The sequence below is a fragment of the Macrobrachium nipponense genome, chromosome 45 (assembly GCF_015104395.2).
Source record: "Macrobrachium nipponense isolate FS-2020 chromosome 45, ASM1510439v2, whole genome shotgun sequence".
NCBI lineage: Eukaryota > Metazoa > Arthropoda > Malacostraca > Decapoda > Palaemonidae > Macrobrachium > Macrobrachium nipponense.
In genome coordinates, this window is record NC_061105.1 from 7,286,248 (window position 1) to 7,304,346 (window position 18,099).

The window sequence follows — 18,099 nt, forward strand, 5'->3', positions numbered from 1 at the left end:
AAAAGCGAAAAGCGACGTCAGAATTCCGTGTAATTGAGACGTAGATATCTACGTATACGCAGAGAGTTAGACCTCTTACTTTAAAATACCGTCTTACGCATCAAACTTACCTCAAGAACTTGAAATAAGGTCAAGTCAGGGGGTCATCATGACCAATTATATAGAGGGTCGCGTCAAATTGGTCACCATCAAGACCTAGTCGCTGACCTAAAGGTATATCTATTTCAAAACCTAGTCGCTGACCTAAAGGTAGCTAGGCCTATCTATTTCGGTTACAGATTGTAGTTATGTTTAAGTCTTCATCTCTAAAATGAAAAGACGAGTTTGCAGTTTTAGAATATGATAGGTCATGGGCGTACGAGGTGAAGTTCATGTGGAAGGGCAACACCAAATTTGCCCCAATTTTAAACATCACAAGTATCTTGCTTTGTTTATTTCTTTCCTTCTTTAATCACCATATTTGTGTCACAAATACCAACAGCTGTTAAATTATGTAGAGCAGGTACGAATTGGAAGAAGTTTAGCAAAACTACGTAGCTATTATTCTATTCTTTATTCAGATTATATACATGCAGCATCCTCTTATGTCAGCTTTCAAACCGAAATTCACTCAAATAATATAGCGCCGAGGCAGTTGTAACATATCACACAACTTACAAAAGGAACATCCTATCAATATTTATTTTTACATTATTTTTCACGAAAAAATGCATGACTAGCCAGATCACCAACTATGTGAAAATATATACAAATCAGGTTTGGAGCACATACATATGCTTTATATGAATTATAACAATTACAGTTATAATTGCCTGTGTTATTTTCAAATCACAACTACACAAATATAATACAAATTAATTTCAAGCATTAAAAATTTCATTTACAAATACATAACCATAAAAAATAAAACAAAATGCAGATAAAGAAAATACGTGACTTTGGCCTCCTTTTAAAATTAATTCATACAACAAAATTAATAAATTGTAAAAGCTTTGGTACAACAAAAAATGAAACACATTTCTAAAATTCTAGACCTGCAGAAATTAACGTTAGCACGAATAATTCTCATCCGAAGATCAATTCATATAATATTATGAAAAAATTCTATTGCAGTAAAATTACCATTTGATAGAAATAAAGAATTATAAGTATAGTTACGTAAATGTGTAACTAATTACTTTTCTTTCAAATAATCATTACTCCGAGCCTGTACAAACAGTCAAATACGAAGAAAACCTTTATTACACTACATTTTGCCAAACACATCCATTATGGTGTTCAGATCTATCCTGCTGGCATAACCTCTCCCAATGCAGAGAAGTCCTAATGCTGAGACCCTATCCTGACCCATAGTAGATCTAAGGAAAGTCTCGCGTCTTCACAAGCACGAGAATGACCTCTCTGCTGAACAAGATGTTGCAGGTCAGGTTGCCAGGGTTTTTGCTATCTCACTGAAGTGTGGCAAAGTTTCCCACGGAGAATTTGAGTAAGATACCTTATCATTTTATTTGCAGTATTCAAATCCACGCTTCCCAGATTGCTGAAAAATGGCAGTTTCAGCCATTAGGATGTCTTGACCTACATTTTAGAATTCAGACGCTTCCTTGAAATCATCCGCTAATGCGTTCCCTAATAACATTTTTGCCAGGGATGTCAGGATATGTGTACCCTGCTTGCAAATCTTTCTCTTTATCATTTCAGTGAAAACTCCGTCTAAGGCATCATAGTCAGAAATCCTGGTTCTTTGATGGTCTGTAAAGGAGATGGGTTCTTCGGGAATTTCTCCTGAGAGTGCTTACAGCCTCTTGGATGGTTTCTTTTGGCGCTTTTCAGTTTCCACCTGTTCAGTGTCTGGTGCAATTGCAATCATGTTTGTTGCAGTTTTTCTGACTTTTTCCCAAATGAGAGAAAACATATCTTCCTCTTTGCACTTTTTGAGGGTTTCTAGTGTAGCATCACAAGTGATCTTTGCAGTCATCACGTCAGCATCAAGACGTCATGAACCTGCAGGTATCTAGCCAGGGCATTTGTGTTGGAAAAGATCACAGCTTTCACAGCATCCCATCTACAGGACCAGCGTGTCTCACTTAGAGACTTCAATGTGATGTATGGACTGTACGGTGTTGGGTCAATATTTGTCATGTGTACAGAACGAAGGACATTCTCTCGCTTAGGTGTACTACTAAAGAAGTTGTGGATGGACTGCACAACTCCAAGAACATTCCTGATGACGGTAGTATTTTCCTGCAATGTATCCTGTAGTGTTGCTTAACTAAATGATCTGGTAATAATGCTATGGAAATAATGGCTAGCGTATCGTGTATTACTGTACACTAGCTGTAGCCGATGGTTGATAATGAATGATAAAGTATACATAATGAACGATATATGATATCTAACAGAAAAATATAATAAAATCACCGGGAAAACGATTTAAAGGGACTTTCCAAGACCCTGTTCTCCAACCATGAAATCAGCAATGGATGCATTTCTCTCTCTCTCTCTCTCTCTCTCTCTCTCTCTCTCTCTCTCTCTCTCTCTCTCTCTTGCACGACATATTTGTTCTTAATATTAGTTTCTGACATATGCTATAACTACCATACATATTACTTATATATTCTCTCAATTGTAATGGTATTTCACGTGCGATTATTTATTATTCGGTTACATATACAAGTCTATCTTTATTTGTATTCTTATGCTTATTAAAAAAAAAAAAAAAGCTTTCCCGAATGCCCAAATATCTCAACCATTTGCCCGACAAGTTTATTTTTACGTTTATTCTTGTTATTTTTATTTATTTATTTATTATTGTTATCTTATATAAAATAAAGAATTCTTTCCCCGAATGCCCGAATATCTCGACCGATTTGTCCGAACTTCAGCCGATTCCCGGACCCAGGGGGGCTATTGCCCCCTTGCCCCCCTGGCCGGTACGGCTATGTAATAGGTGAGACTGAAATCAAGTGTAGCGTCCCCAATGAATACACAGATAAATGAAAAAATGTCCATAAAAGCAAACTGAACCCGAGACCAGTTTTTGTGACGAAGGTGTGATCTGTGGAGCACCCTTCAATTATATCGTCTTACCAATGGCTATTATCCCATTCATAACCCACCGACCTTATACGTGTTCACAAGGACAAGAATCCGTGCTGACATCAGGCCATTTCAATTTTGAACATAACACCAACGATGACTGCAATCCATTAGTCTAGACTCATAGAAGCTAAAATGGTGTATGATTTTAGCGTTATGGCTACCTCGTAAATCACAAGAACGAAGAAGTGCTGATAGAGGCTCAAAGGGTGTGTGATTTTATGGGTATATCTCGTAAGTCAAGAGCGAAGATGCGTTGCCATTTTGATAAAACAGTAACGATAGCCACAGTCCATTAGCCTAGACTCATAGAGGCTCAAAGGGTGTATGATTTCAGCGTTATATCTACCTCGTAAATCACAAGAACGAAGAAGCGTTTTTTAGTCATCAAATCCGTCTTTATTGCAAGTACAATCTTGACCATTAGTCCATTGTTTATTTCGAGAGATTCCAAAAGAAAAATAGATAGATTATCGGCAGGAAAATCCACAAAATCCTTTTATTTCGAAACATGGGCCGTTGAAATCTTGGTTTGGCCTAGTCCCACTTCTATCGATTTACTTCAGGGAGAAAGAAAATGAGAATTTCCCTCTTTGAATGGCAGACGTGGTTGTCTTTTTTTTAAATTTATAAGTTATAATGTGGTGGGAGACGAGTTATTCGATTACCAGTCTTCTCTATTTTCCTTATCAAGGATTTCTCAATGTTGCTGAAACTGGCAAGCAACGTGCCAAAGGGGATCGTCAAATCCGGTGTAGTCATATTGAATTATCTTTATTACTGCTACTACTACAAGTTTCAGCAACATTGAGAAATCCTTGATAAGGAAAATAGAGAAGACTCCATACAAATAAAGGTATTCCTTATTTAGTAAGTGCTACTCACTTTGTTGAGCCAGCCTTTTCATTCTGTTGCTCTGTCTTTTCCTTTATTGTATAGCTGTGTCGTATTTGTCCCCTTCTGCGCTCTTTGGGCTGGATTTTGTTATTGTATCAGAGTTACCTGTGTATTTTATAGTAAATTCTAGTATTTTCTGGTATCAAATTTGTGTATAATTTGCCACGTTGCAAATACAAAGTGCTTTTTTTATCACTTGAGTTTATTTCAAGTATATATATAAATGTTGAAAGATACCTTTGCTAGACATTGTCAGAATGCTCAACATTTAACACCTGCTGTATATTTGGTGTACAGAACCAAAAACGTGCATTTAAGTTACAAATATAAGGATAATCACACTGGTTATCAGAATATTTTAATGTATTTGGGAAATAAATATTATAATAAGTTACAAATAAATATTAAATAATTAATATAACAAATATTTTGAGTCTTTATGATCACAATAAAATACTCAGAAGGAGAGTACGTTTTCTAGAAGATTCTTAGTTACCAGAATCATCGCTTCCTTTGAGAAAAGGTATAACTCCATTCACCAATACGGCTTGTGCGAAGGAAATTTTGGATGAACTGGCTTCCTGGGGATAGAGTTTTGGTTCAACTGGTGTTTGGGGAAGATGCTGACGTCAGCGCAATTGACGAACGTCTCCTGGGGTCCACAACCATTGGCACCTGACCCGTCCGGACAGGTTCCCCAAGAGTTCCCTGGAACATTGAGAGGAGACAGAGATCAGATGCTGTGAAGACTTGCAATTAAAATATATGCATTCAATCTTTTAATTCTAGTCCAAAGAGACTTTCTATCCTGAAGGAGGTGAAGACCTACCCACAACCCAAGTCCACTGCAGGAGGCAGTGGCTGCAGGAGAGGCGGTCGGGCAGCTGGACGTGGACCGTGTGGCTGCCCCTGACGTCGCCCTCCAAGTAGTACCTCGAGCCTGAACCGTCGGCCATCTGCAGGAGCTGCTTGTCCAGGCACCTCTGCGAGTCCTCCGCTGCAGGGTTGTCGTTGTTGCAAAGACGGAACTCGTACCAGCCCTGTGATGGAGTTTGAGCATTAGAAGGAGTCACTAATGAACTATATCTTCCTTTATCAGTTTCTTTTCAGCTTTGAATTTGAATTTTTGAAAATAATGAAGATAAGTAATTTAGATACAGACCTTGTGGTTGGCCGAGAGGTGGATGGTCACAGGTACGACCTGACCCTCGGTGTAGTTGGCCGTGATGACCCCTCGACCGAATCGACCTCCCCTTTCGTGGGGTCGAGGCTGAGGGAGGCTCCAGTCGTCCCCACAGACGCCGCATCGTCCGCCGTTTGAGAAATGCATTTTCTGGAAGGACAGACTTTTTGAGTATTTGCCCTCGACAACGAAGAAGACTCTCTTTGTTGAGAACTTCAATAAAAAGCAAACTCCCTGTCTGCAGATCTCAAGTAGAAATGTGTCTATGCATCTGTACTGTATCAATAAGTATCGCAAATCTCTTATGAAAGTGAAATATACATAAATATTTTATGGAGCATTCATTATATACCTCCCGCCCTCCGCAGAAGAGCTCGTTGTCTCCGTAATTGGGCGTCGTGTCGAATCCAAACCTCCAGGCGGAATTACGGGCGGCAGGTGACGTCATGTACCCATGCCCGTTGACAGACGCCGGGGAGAAGAACGCCCACGACAGGACCACCAAGACCTATGGAAGGGCGTCGCTTCGGTTACTCTTGAGGGGAAGCTTCGATAGAACAAGCTGACAATTATGATTATAGTTCCAAGACTCGGTCTATATCGATGTCTCAATTGAAAGAACCGTCAAAAACGAACCTTGAAAAACGAACCTTGAATGAGCTGAGCATCGTTTTTGTTGAAGATTAGAACGATTCCAAAACACAAAGCGAGTTCCTCTCGATGCTTCTTCTTCTTCTCCTCGAAGGTTGTGATTTGATGACGTCCCAAAGATTTGATCGTCTTTTTATACGAAAAGGAGGACGAAATCATGACGTTGAATTTTAGGAAACTAGAGGAAACCGAACTGCCCAAATTCTCTCCCTCCCCTTCTTCCGGTATTCGTATGGGAGGTGTGGTCCTCCTCGCCTTATAGCTGGACCTTTTCCTTTCCAGACCCAAAACAAAGGTGCGCGACGTTTGGCTGAAACCGACATAACGTGTTAATTCATTTATTTCCCCTTTTTATTTTTCATTGAATTCATCAGGTAATCAATTTTATTCGATGTTCTGTAAGCAATATACCGTCTCTACATGTCTCTGTTTCTTTCTCTCTCTCTCTTCATATAGTCTAACGGTTGGTACTCGTTTCTCATCAATGAGAGGTCCCCCGTTCGATTCCTGAGTGGGGCTTCAGTGTATTATAAATTATAATAACATATTATAATAACTGTGCTCTTGACTTTGATAGTAAAATGTAAATCTGGAATTTAGCCTATTCTCCTAGGCTGCAACTATAGGCCTATCGACTGAATCCCAAATACTCTGATAATCAAAAGGCTTACACCATCTAGAGCTAAGCCTTCATTGAAGAAAAAAAGTATATATATATAAAAAAAACATATACAAATGCAGAGTAGCATTACTGTCTCCCTTTTACACACTACCTTTTCGTGTTACGTCACTTGCATGAAAACAAGAAAGAGGCGGAATGCGTGAGATACAATAAACTAGTTGTTATTGTTTTTTTTAGCAGTCATCCTCGAAATGAGACCGAGGCGCGGTCTGCCTTTGAGCCATCGGTCTTCGTCCTCTGGAGTGTCAATAAACCGTAGATAATATCTACAATGTGAAATGAATAAAAATGAATGAGGTCATTGCAGCGCCACTGATTACAGCATCTATAGCGAGAGTGATCATCTACGCGTCAGATGACGAACGCATGACGCTGCCTGCGAGAAATTTGCGTCATTCTTTTATGACGACGATGTAATGGAATATTTTTCGTTATAACTCCTCTAATTCGTTAGAAAAGCGAAAAACGACGTCATAATTCCGTGTAATTGAGACGTAGATATCTACGTACCCAGAGAGTTAGACCTATGATTTTAAAATACCGTAGTACGTGTCAAACTTTACCTCAAGAACTTGAAATAAGGTCAGGTCAGGGGGTCATATGACCAATTACACAGAGGGTCAAGTCAAATTTGCCACCATCAAAACCTAGTCGCTGACCTAAAGGTAGCTAGACCTATCTATTTCGGTTACAGATTGTAGTTATGGTTATATCTGCATCTCTAAACTGAAAAGATGAGTTATACAGCATTAGAATATAATAAGTGAGACTGAAAGAAACTATACTGTCCCCAATGAATGAATACACAGATAAATGAAAAAATGTCCAAAAAAGCAAACTGAACGCGAGACCAGTTTTTGTGATGAAGGTGTGATCTGTGGAGCACCCTACAATTACATTGTCTTACCAATGGCTTTTATCCCATTCATAACCCACCCACCTTATACTTGTTCAGAAGGACAAGAATCCGTGCTGACATCAGGCCATTTCAATTTTGAACATAACACCAACGATGACTGCAATCCATTAGTCTAGACTCATAGAAGCTAAAATGGTGTATGATTTTAGCGTTATAGCTACCTCGTAAATCACAAGAACGAAGAAGTGCTGATAGAGGCTCAAAGGGTGTGTGATTTTATGGTATATCTCGTAAGTCAAGAGCGAAGATGCGTTGCCATTTTAATAAAACAGTAACGATTGCCACAGTCCATTAGTCTAGACTCATAGAGGCTCAAAGGGTGTATGATTTCAGCGTTATATCTACCTCGTAAATCACAAGAACGAAGAAGCGTTTTTTAGTCATCAAATCCGTCTGTAATGGAAATACAATCTTGACCATTAGTCCATTGTTTATTTCGAGAGTTTCCAAGAGAAAAATAGATAGATTATCGGCAGGAAAATCCACAAAATCCTTCTTATTTCGAAAGGTTGGCCGTTGAAGTCTTGGTTTGGCCTAGTCCCACCTCTATCGATTTACTTCAGAGAAAAAGAAAATGGGAATTTCTCTCTGAATAGCAGACGCGGTCGGCTTTTTTTTTCTTTTTTTTTTTAATCAGATATAATATGATGGGAGATGAGTTATTCGATTACCAGGAATATATACCAGATAGGCATTAAAACTTTAAAGACTCCTTCTTCCTCTTTGCCTTCAGCTTTTCCCTTTTCTAAAACTGTAAGGACTGCAGTTAGTACTACCTAATGTTGCAAGAACAAACTGGGGGTAATTTACTCGAAATTAGTAAAGAATATACTTGAAACCAAGTCATATTGAAGAGAGAGAGAGAGAGAGAGAGAGAGAGAGAGAGAGAGAGAGAGAGAGAGAGAGAGAGAGAGAGAGTTGATGCATCACCAAATCGGGTAAATTTCCTATTAACGGTTTCAACACACTTGAAAAAGAAGAGTAAACTTGTTTTCAGCCAAGCGTCGCGCACCTTTGTTTTGGTTCTGTACAGGAAAAGGTCCAGCTATAAGGCGAGGAGGACCACACCTCCCATACGAATACCGGAAGAAAGGGAGGGAGAGAATTTGGGCAGCTCGGTTTCCTCTAGTACCTTAAAATTCGACGTCATGATCTCGTCCTCCTTTTCGTATATATAAAGACGATCAAACTTTTGAGACGACATCAAATCACGACCCTCGAGGATAAGAAGAAACATCGAGAGGAACTCGCTTCGTGTTTTGGAATCGGTCTAATCTTCAACGAAAACGATGCTCAGTTCATTCAAGGTTTGTTTTTGACGGTTCTTTCAGTTGAGACGTCAATATAGGCCGAGTCTTGGAACTATAATCATATATGTCAGCTTGTTCTATCGAAGCTTCCCCTCAAGAGTAACCGAAGCGACGCCCTTCCACAGGTCTTGGTGGTCCTGTCGTGGGCGTTCTTCTCCCCGGCGTCGGTCAACGGGCATGGGTACATGACGTCACCTGCCGCCCGTAATTCCGCCTGGAGGTTTGGATTCGACACGGCGCCCAATTACGGAGACAACGAGCTCTTCTGCGGAGGGCGGGAGGTATATAATGAATGTTCCATAAAATATATGTGTATATTTCACTTTCATAAGAGATTTGCGATACTTATTGATACAGTACAGTTGCATAGACACATTTCTACTTGAGGACTGCAGACAGGGAGTTTGCTTTTTATTGAAGTTCTCAACAAAGAGAGTCTTCTTCGTTGTCGAGGGCAAATACTCAAAAACTCTCCTTCCAGAAAATGCATTTCTCAAACGGCGGACGATGCGGCGTCTGTGGGGACGACTGGAGCCTCCCTCAGCCTCGACCCCACGAAAAGAGGTCAATTCGGTCGAGGGGTCATCACGGCCAACTACACCGAGGGTCAGGTCGTACCTGTGACCATCCACCTCTCGGCCAACCACAAGGTCTGTATCTAAACTGTATATCATCATTATTTTCAAAAATTCACATTCAAAGCTGAAAGGTAACTGATAAAGAAAGATATAGTTCATTAGTGACTCCTTCTAATGCTCAAACTCCATCACAGGGCTGGTACGAGTTCCGTCTCTGCAACAACGACAACCCTGCAGCGGAGGACTCGCAGAGGTGCCTGGACAAGCAGCTCCTGCAGATGGCCGACGGTTCAGGCTCGAGGTACTACTTGGAGGGCGACGTCAGGGGCAGCCACACGGTCCACGTCCAGCTGCCCGACCGCCTCTCCTGCAGCCACTGCCTCCTGCAGTGGACTTGGGTCGTGGGTAGGTCTTCACCTCCTTCAGGATAGAAAGTCTCTTTGGACTTTAATTGAAAATTTTAATGTATATCTTTCATTTGCAAGTCTTCACAGCATCTGATCTCTGTCTCCTCTCAATGTTCCAGGGAACTCTTGGGGAACCTGTCCGGACGGGTCAGGTGCCAATGGTTGTGGACCCCAGGAGACGTTCGTCAACTGCGCTGACGTCAGCATCTTCCCCAAACACCAGTTGAAGCAGAACTCTATCCCCAGAAAGCCAGTTCATCCAAAATTTCCTTCGCACAAGCCATATTGGTGACTGCGAAGAAATTGATGAGGAAAAAAAGCGATTGCTTTTATCAATGAGATAAGAATGCTTCAGAGATGCGTACATCAATTTGTGTACTTAATTGTCATTTTTAAATCTAAGAGATATTTATTGTTTCTGTCATATATTATTTATTTGTAACTTATAATATTTATTTCGCAAATACAGTGATGAATTTAATCTTTGAATCTTTTATTTCAAGGACACAAATGTACAAATACATAAACATATGCTTATTAAACTCATTTCAATGAGAATAACAATTATTATATTAGTTGTCTAGCGATTTTAGGTTTTTATAAAGGTATTCCTATTTAGTAAGTGCTACTCACTTTGTTGAGCAAGCCTCTTCATTCTGTTGAGCTGTCTTCTCCTTTATTGTATAGCTGTTTCGTATTTTTCCCCTTCTGTGCTCTTTGGACTTGATTTGGCTTGAATATTTTCCAGTTAGTGAAGAAATAAATGTTTTTTCAGTTAGTAAACAGATAGATATTCATACTTTTCTCTTATCTCTTTTTTTCTTTCAGACTGTGGAAATAATAATAATAATAATCATAATAATAATATTTTTTCTGTTCTGTTTACATTGTAAGAACAGCCGTGTCTCATGAAGGGCTAAAGACTTGAGTACTTTGTACGGTTTCCCCTGGGTAAAATTAAGCGAAAGTAGGTCAGTTAGATCTCAGGTCACGTCCTGATTTCTCATGTTTTTTTTGTTTTTTTTAATGGACTTCCGAATGAATTGTTTCGACCTCGGAGAACTTTTTGTTAAGGATGGGTCACCGTTCCGTGACTATTTCCTTTTATTCAACAGCCCAAGTTTTGGGATTCCCTTCCTGCTTCTAGTTTTCCTGACTTTATAACCCTCCTTCCATATCTCTCCTTTTGGGATAGAGGCCTGCCTACCCTTGTACCTTCCCCTTTTCTAAATTATTTTTTATTTTCTTCTGCTCCAAGCCTGACCCAGAAAATGGTATGAACTTACTTCTAAATAGTCAGCTTTATATTTATTTCTCCACTCCACGGGCTGCTATATAAGCAAGAGCGCGTGCTGGCATAAGGCCAGCTTAATAAAAAACAACAAGAACATATTCCCCTCGACATTAATTTCGTACAGTTCATTTAAAGGCAGCGTCAAGAAAATACCTTTTTTTAGCATCTTATAATCCACATTTAACCAATAATTTATCCTATACTCGGAGAGAAAAGTACTAGTGTTTTAATCTTCAGCTTACGTAGTATTGCGTCATCGTTTACATCAGCACAAGTATCCTGGTTTTGGACTCTACAATCTCGTCATGACAGGAATTGAATGGCCAAATTCAATTGTCATTATATGGTCTGAACAACTGCTACAGCCTGCGAGTCGTTCGGAACCACCATTCGTATTGTTTCTCTAATAAATTAGCCAAACAAAAGAAGAAGAAAGAGCATCCTTCGATGTCGTAAATCTTCGTTTCCAGCATCTTCGAGGAAACCATAGACTCAGTGTTAGAGGGATCAAGGAACGTAAGGTGTTAACACCTGGAAAAGTAGGTTGAATGCTTCTTACCTCTCTGAAATCCAATTACAGTACTGTTTCTCTGATGAACTACACCTACAGTCTCGCTCTCACGTCTATCATAATCGACAAATGGTGTATTTCTCCTACTTTCTACGAGTATACCACTGAAGAAATGAGTTATCTAAACAATTCCACGGCGCCGTAGACTAGATATAGTCACGTTCACCGCACGAAACGAGAGATTGAAAAAAGTAAACTGAGAAACCGTACTCGTGCTGTGGTAATGTCAGATTATGCCTTTAGAGGACTTGTGGAAGGCTTAAGACTCCAGTATGTCATGGACGGAGGTATTTAAAGTTCCCAACGCTCCCCTATGGTACTATTTCATATCTTGCCCGTGAGCTGTGTGGACAACTTTCCGGTGAGTATCCTGATTTTGGGTGAAAATTTTGAAGGAACACGTTGATTTGTTGTGGTTTGTCTACGTATATTACGTTAAAAGTTGTTGTATAATGTTGATAACAAATACAGGTTAATATATATATATATATATATATATATATATATATATATATATATATATATATATATATATATATATACAGGGTGACCATAAAGTCCCAATACCATTACAAGTATTTATTGCTCAGAATGGTACTGGGACTTTATAGACACCCTATATATAATATATATATATATATATATATATATATATATATATATATATATATATATATATATATATATATGTATATATACTTTATTAAACGAGCTTTCGAGGTTTAAAACCTCATCTTCAGGCTGAAAAAATGACAAGGATGTCATTTTTTCAGCCTGAAGATGAGGTTTTAAACCTCGAAAGCTCGTTTAATAAAGAATGTTCTTCCTGGTCTTGGCACTGTTATTTATATACTAATATATAATATATATATATATATATATATATTATATATATATATATATGTATATATATATATATATATTTATATATATATATATATATAGATATATATATATGAAAAATCTACTTAACCTCAGCTGACCTGAGCAGTAAAATGTGTATTGCCTGGCAGTCAGTCAACTGCCGTCGTGTTAGGTTGCCAAAAGGATGAGCATGACGTTAGATAAATGCCCCATTGCATTGCACCTCTCTCGACCCGAGCAGTGAGTTAAGTACCTGATAGATAGCCAGCAGTGGTGGTGATAAGTCAACAAGAGGACAATGAGCTTTTTTTTTTTAGGTGTATTTTTCTCAGTCTAAAATAATGTGGTCTGTACATGAATGGGTGACCATGGGAGTAAGGGTATAGGGCTCGCAACTTCTTCACAAAGAAAAAAATAGTGGTTTTAAGCAACAATGGGCTACAGTTATATCAAAGAGGTCAAAAGAGTGACCTGGTGACACACACACATATATATATATATATACATATACATATCAATGTGTTTGGAAAGGTCACGGGTATCTACATATACTGTTACCTTTATCAATACAGTTGTTTACAGTGATTTTATAAATCAAAACTTATGTGATTCTGAAAATATAATCTTCATCGACGACCAGTTTTGACTGCATCATAAACTAAAAATGATTTTATTTATCTCTGTTTTACAGTTCATTAACAACTAAAGCAAAGTCGAACGAACGTCATTTACCCAACTCAAGTTTGAAGAGCGCCTTATCTACCGAAAAAAAAAATCTGCATTTTGGAATCTTCTGCCTCAGCCTAATCTAACTCACATTCAAAATGGTCCAGTTCAAGGTCTTCAAAAAGGCATCCCCCAACGGGAAGATAACCATCTACTTGGGCCGCCGTGATTTCGTGGACCATGTGACTGCCGTTGACCCAGTGGGTAAGGAAAGACAATAATAATAATAATAATAATAAAAAAGTCTGGATAGACTGATAAATTTAATGTATTTTACAACGTGTCCAGGAAGACAACTTAGACAAGAGAATCTCACGCTCCACTTTCCCAACAGATGGCGTGCTGGCTTTCGACGGCGACTACCTCCAAGGACGCAAAATCTACGGCCAGCTCGTCTGCAGCTTTCGCTATGGCAGGGAGGAGGACGAAATTATGGGCATCAGCTTCCAGAAGGACCTGTTTCTGGCCTCCGAGCAGATCTACCCGCCGAAGGAGGAGGCCGAACCCACCAAGCTTCAAGAGCGTCTCATCAAGAAGCTGGGCGGGAACGCCTACCCGTTCTCCTTCGAGATGCCGCCCCAACGCCCCGCCCTCTGTGACCATCCAGCCCGGGAAGGATGATGAGGGCAACCCTTGTGGCGTGGAGTACTATATCAAGGTCTTCGTGGGTGACAAGGAGGAGGACCGTTCGCATAAAAGGTGAGTGTGTTCCATTATTCGAATAGTTCTCAAAAAGTGGTTGATTTTAAGTTCAGTGGAAAGAGGTAAGGAAGGAGGTATTGTAAACAGTATTGCCTACAGTACACCACACCCCATACTGGACTACCCATCACATAATATGTTGCGAATGTCCAATACATGATCGTCAAATTCTAACAGAAAAATGTTGTATCAAATAGCTTCTAAACGTAGAGAAACCAGCTTATATAAATTCACAAATTAATGTCAGTGTACGCCCTTATTTAAAAAATCATTATAGATTAGTATGTAGGTCCATGAAAATATGAATATTTTTGTATATTTTAATTATATTTACTTTTGACTAAGTTTGACTAAGACTTATGACTGGATGAAGTACTGTTTTATCTAAAAAAAATACTTACGTCTATGATGAAAATGACTGAAAAAATAAAATAATAGTAGTTATCTGATTCTCCTTGTCAAATTTTGTGGTATGTTTTTACATACATACATACACAAATAACGTATACATGCATCAGCTTAGAATAACGGGTTTCCTACTGCGTCGAAGATCTATGATTCTGCGACGCAAAAACAAACAAACAAACAATCACCGCTCTCCTTCAGGTCCACCGTAGTCATGAACATCCGACGCATCCAGTTCGCCCCTACGAAGGTGGGACGCCAGCCCTGCACCGTCGTCCGGAAGGACTTCATGCTGAGCCCTGGAGAGCTGGAGCTGGAAGTCAGCCTGGACAAGCAGCTCTACTACCACGACCAGACGATCGCCGTCAGCTGCATCATCAGGAACAACAGCAACAAGTCGGTGAAGAAGATCAAGGCGACGGTGCAGCAGTCCACCGACATCTGCCTCTTCTCTGGGGGACAGTACCGTTGTAACGTCGCTAGCGTCGAGACCCAGTGAGTGTCGGATGGAGGGTACACAGATTTCCCAGTTCCCTATAGGTCTAGAGCAGCTGTTCCCAACGCGGGGCTTAGTACCAGGGGGTCATTTGATTGTTAAGAGGGCCAACCAATTCCCTAGAGGTCTAGAACAGTGGTTCCTAACGTAGGGGCGTAGTACCAGGGGGGTAATTTGATTTTTAAGGGAGGGGTGGGGGCCAATTCAAGTATGTTTAAACGAATTTATTGGGCCTTTTATAAGCTTCCTCCACGTGAATATAAGATTTTTCAGTTCTGGGTATAGCTGGATTAGACGTATAGATGTTATGACAAGTATTATATTATTATTATTATTATTATTGTTAGCTTGCAAACTAATCTGCTAATGAGAACACCCATTTATAAATATACAAAGCATGAAGAACAAAATAACAAATTAATAACATAGAAATCAAAGCAATTCAATAACATGATCAGAAATGCAACCATTATCCAAACAATAGAAGACTTGGACTAATCAGCCTACAATGGCTTTCAATGTATCTTAATTAAATTCATCTTAAATTCTCAACAATATATCTTCTATATTCTCAACGAACTCCTACTTTCTTCTCTCCCCCCGAAACCACCCAGGGAGGGATGCCCCGTCAACCCAGGTGGCTCCCTCCAGAAGGAGCTGCACTTGCAACCCACCCTTAAGAGCAACATGGACCGCAGAGGTATAGCCCTTGACGGCCACCTGAAGAACATCCACACCAATCTCGCTTCGTCTACATTGTGAGTCTCTCGTGATGCCTGTCTATACTTGAGTAAAGACTTCCCTTGGTGCTACTTAAGTAGGCGGTCTATCTGCACTGTTTCGTCGTGTTTAGTACCAGTCCTTCGGGGGTCAAATGTCCCTAAGTGCATTTGATTCCCGAGGGGCTATAGTACTAAACTATAGTAGCACCTTTCACATTGTCTATGGTTTTCAAAACCCTTACGTTACTAAAGACTTAGCCTAAGCTTTTCAGTTAGGAGAATTTAGACTGTTCAGCCAGTTCCATCGAAGAAAGATGGTAGAAGTGTGCTCCACGTTATATATATGATATATATATATATATATATATATATATATAGATATATATATATATATATATATATATATATTAAATCATTTGCTTTAGGGTTTATGCAAAGTACCGTTCCAGACAAATGCTGGACTTCAGCGAGGACTTATTAAAAAAGGCTTAAATTTTTAGTGAGTGTTATTAAGGAAATAATTGCATATTTTGCAATATATTTATCTGTAGTCTTAAACATTTCACGTATGGTTTTATGTAAACAAAAATAATTTAAAAAATAGCTGACTTCAGACAAATGTTAGGTAGACCAAGGTTACTTTAAACATCAGACTAAAAATCATTCTAGCATCTGAAATAAAACTGGTATAACAAAAACATTTGCAAACCTTTCCGCCTTGGTTTTTTATTCGAAACATCGTTTTAATTCAAGTATCAGTAATCTAATTTGAAGGTTTTTATTACTTTTATTTTTGCAGATTAGCGAGTCCCGAAAACCGCGACATATTCGGGATGGTGATCTCGTACACAGTCAAGGTGAAGCTGTACCTCGGAGCGATGGGCGGAGAGATGACAGCAGAGCTGCCATTCGTCCTCATGCACCCTAAGGTAAGTGCATAGCGATCATAATTTAACGAAATTTTAACTGGAAAATCGACCGTAACCGAATTTGATCTTATTACCGAATTACGGTACTACTACTACTTCAACTCTCATCTAACCAAATTTTAGTACTACAACTCTCACCTAAGCTAGCTAGCTGCGGAGAGCGTTCAAAAATTAAAATAAATAAATACGGAAATAGTAAAATATACCAATAAATAGAATTTACTTCTCAAAGTAATATAACCCGTTGTTATTTGTTACGAATTCTCATTTTATGTGCAAATATTTGCCACGATAAGTAGCCATCCCTTTCCATGTAATCGCTCAATTTTTTTTCACAACTGTATGATTGACAAAGCAATAATTGTTCCCAGCTATTTTTAAGATGATTCTAATCTATTAAGTTCTTTTCAGTTTCACACTTTTGTCCTTTGTCTTTAGTCTAAGGATCCGATTGCCGAAGACTTAGTTCGATTTTTTTCTCTTTTTTGGTAAATGTTTGACAGACCAAATATACCCACCATTCATAACCACTTTTATGATGAACTGTAATAATCTCCCTTCAATTCCACAGCCTGATTTGCGTACCCTGATGAGAGGAGACAGCACCACTCAAGTGGAGGCCTTCCGAACCAACAGCATTTCTGGTACCATCGACGAAAGCTAGACTTAACACTATTTTGTTTCTTCCTTCGACCTTCCTTTCCAAAATGGAGATTTGCAATGTCTTTTTAATTTCTAACAATCACAGCTGACGACGGCCCTTATTTTATAGCTACGTTTGTCTTTGCGTTTAGAAGAATCACATTTTAAACCATTGTTTTGGTTTAATTTCGATGCATTCAGAATATTTTTACGTGTCATCTCTTCGTGGTTGTAGATTTGGCGCCATTTTATCCTCCGTATGCTATAAGATTTGTAATAAAAAACTTTAAAAGAAGTAAGAAAGTCTTATTTTTGTTTTACTTGACTCCACTGACTTTTAAGAGGTATTCTTTTGTCAACGTGCCTCAGCTGTTAGCAAAATAGATAAGCGACGCCTCGGTGGCCTGATTGGTATGGTGTTGGCGTCCCACGTTTGTGGTCGCGAGTACGATTCTCGGCCATTCCATTGAGGAGTGAGAGATGTGTATTCCTGGTGATAGAAGTTCACTCTCGACGTGGTTCGAAAGTCACGTAAAGCCTTTGGTCCCGTTGCTGAATAACCACTGGTTCCATGCAACGTAAAAACACCATATAAACAAACAAACAATAGATAAGCAAGAAGACTTCAGATTTTCCCAGGCGAAAGCTACTGGGCATCACTCTTTAGCTCTTCTGATTTAAACTTGCTACTGGAGATGAATTTTCCTCTTAAAAGAGGATTAATCGTTTTTGGCAGCTGCTCATAGGTCTAAAATCTGTGGCTTGCACGCACACCAGAGGCCTGAGTGTGATGGTCACTGGTCTAGAAGAGGGCTAGTAGTGACTAAAAAAAAAATAGTTACACCGTCTTGCTCCCACATCATGATCAAATAGCATCACATCTGAGGTGATGTCTACTTTTTTGTTTGTAATTGCAAAGAATCCTTTGACGGAGAATGCCTATTACACAATTCTACTTGGAATTAAGACAGGAAATTATCAAGATTTTAACAGTAATAGATAAGCTGGTGTTATATTCACTT

At 39.2% G+C, this 18,099-nt stretch overlaps 1 protein-coding gene and 2 pseudogenes across 1 annotated transcript; 2 read left to right on the forward strand and 1 right to left on the reverse strand.

The window, feature by feature from the left end:
• Positions 1–4,432: 4,432 nt before the first annotated feature.
• LOC135214092 (uncharacterized) lies at positions 4,433–8,112 on the reverse strand. Its single transcript, XM_064248199.1, has 5 exons — positions 5,830–8,112; positions 5,532–5,687; positions 5,159–5,329; positions 4,826–5,036; positions 4,433–4,704 (listed from the first exon to the last, which is right to left on the reverse strand). The coding sequence occupies exons 1-5, from the start codon at positions 5,845–5,847 to the stop codon at positions 4,532–4,534; spliced, it is 729 nt and encodes a 242-aa protein (XP_064104269.1). The 5' UTR covers positions 5,848–8,112; the 3' UTR covers positions 4,433–4,531.
• Positions 8,113–8,477: 365 nt separating this feature from the next.
• LOC135214351 (uncharacterized) lies at positions 8,478–10,082 on the forward strand (annotated as a pseudogene).
• A 1,794-nt stretch (positions 10,083–11,876) lies between these two features.
• LOC135214093 (arrestin homolog) lies at positions 11,877–17,386 on the forward strand (annotated as a pseudogene).
• The last annotated feature ends 713 nt before the right edge of the window (positions 17,387–18,099 follow it).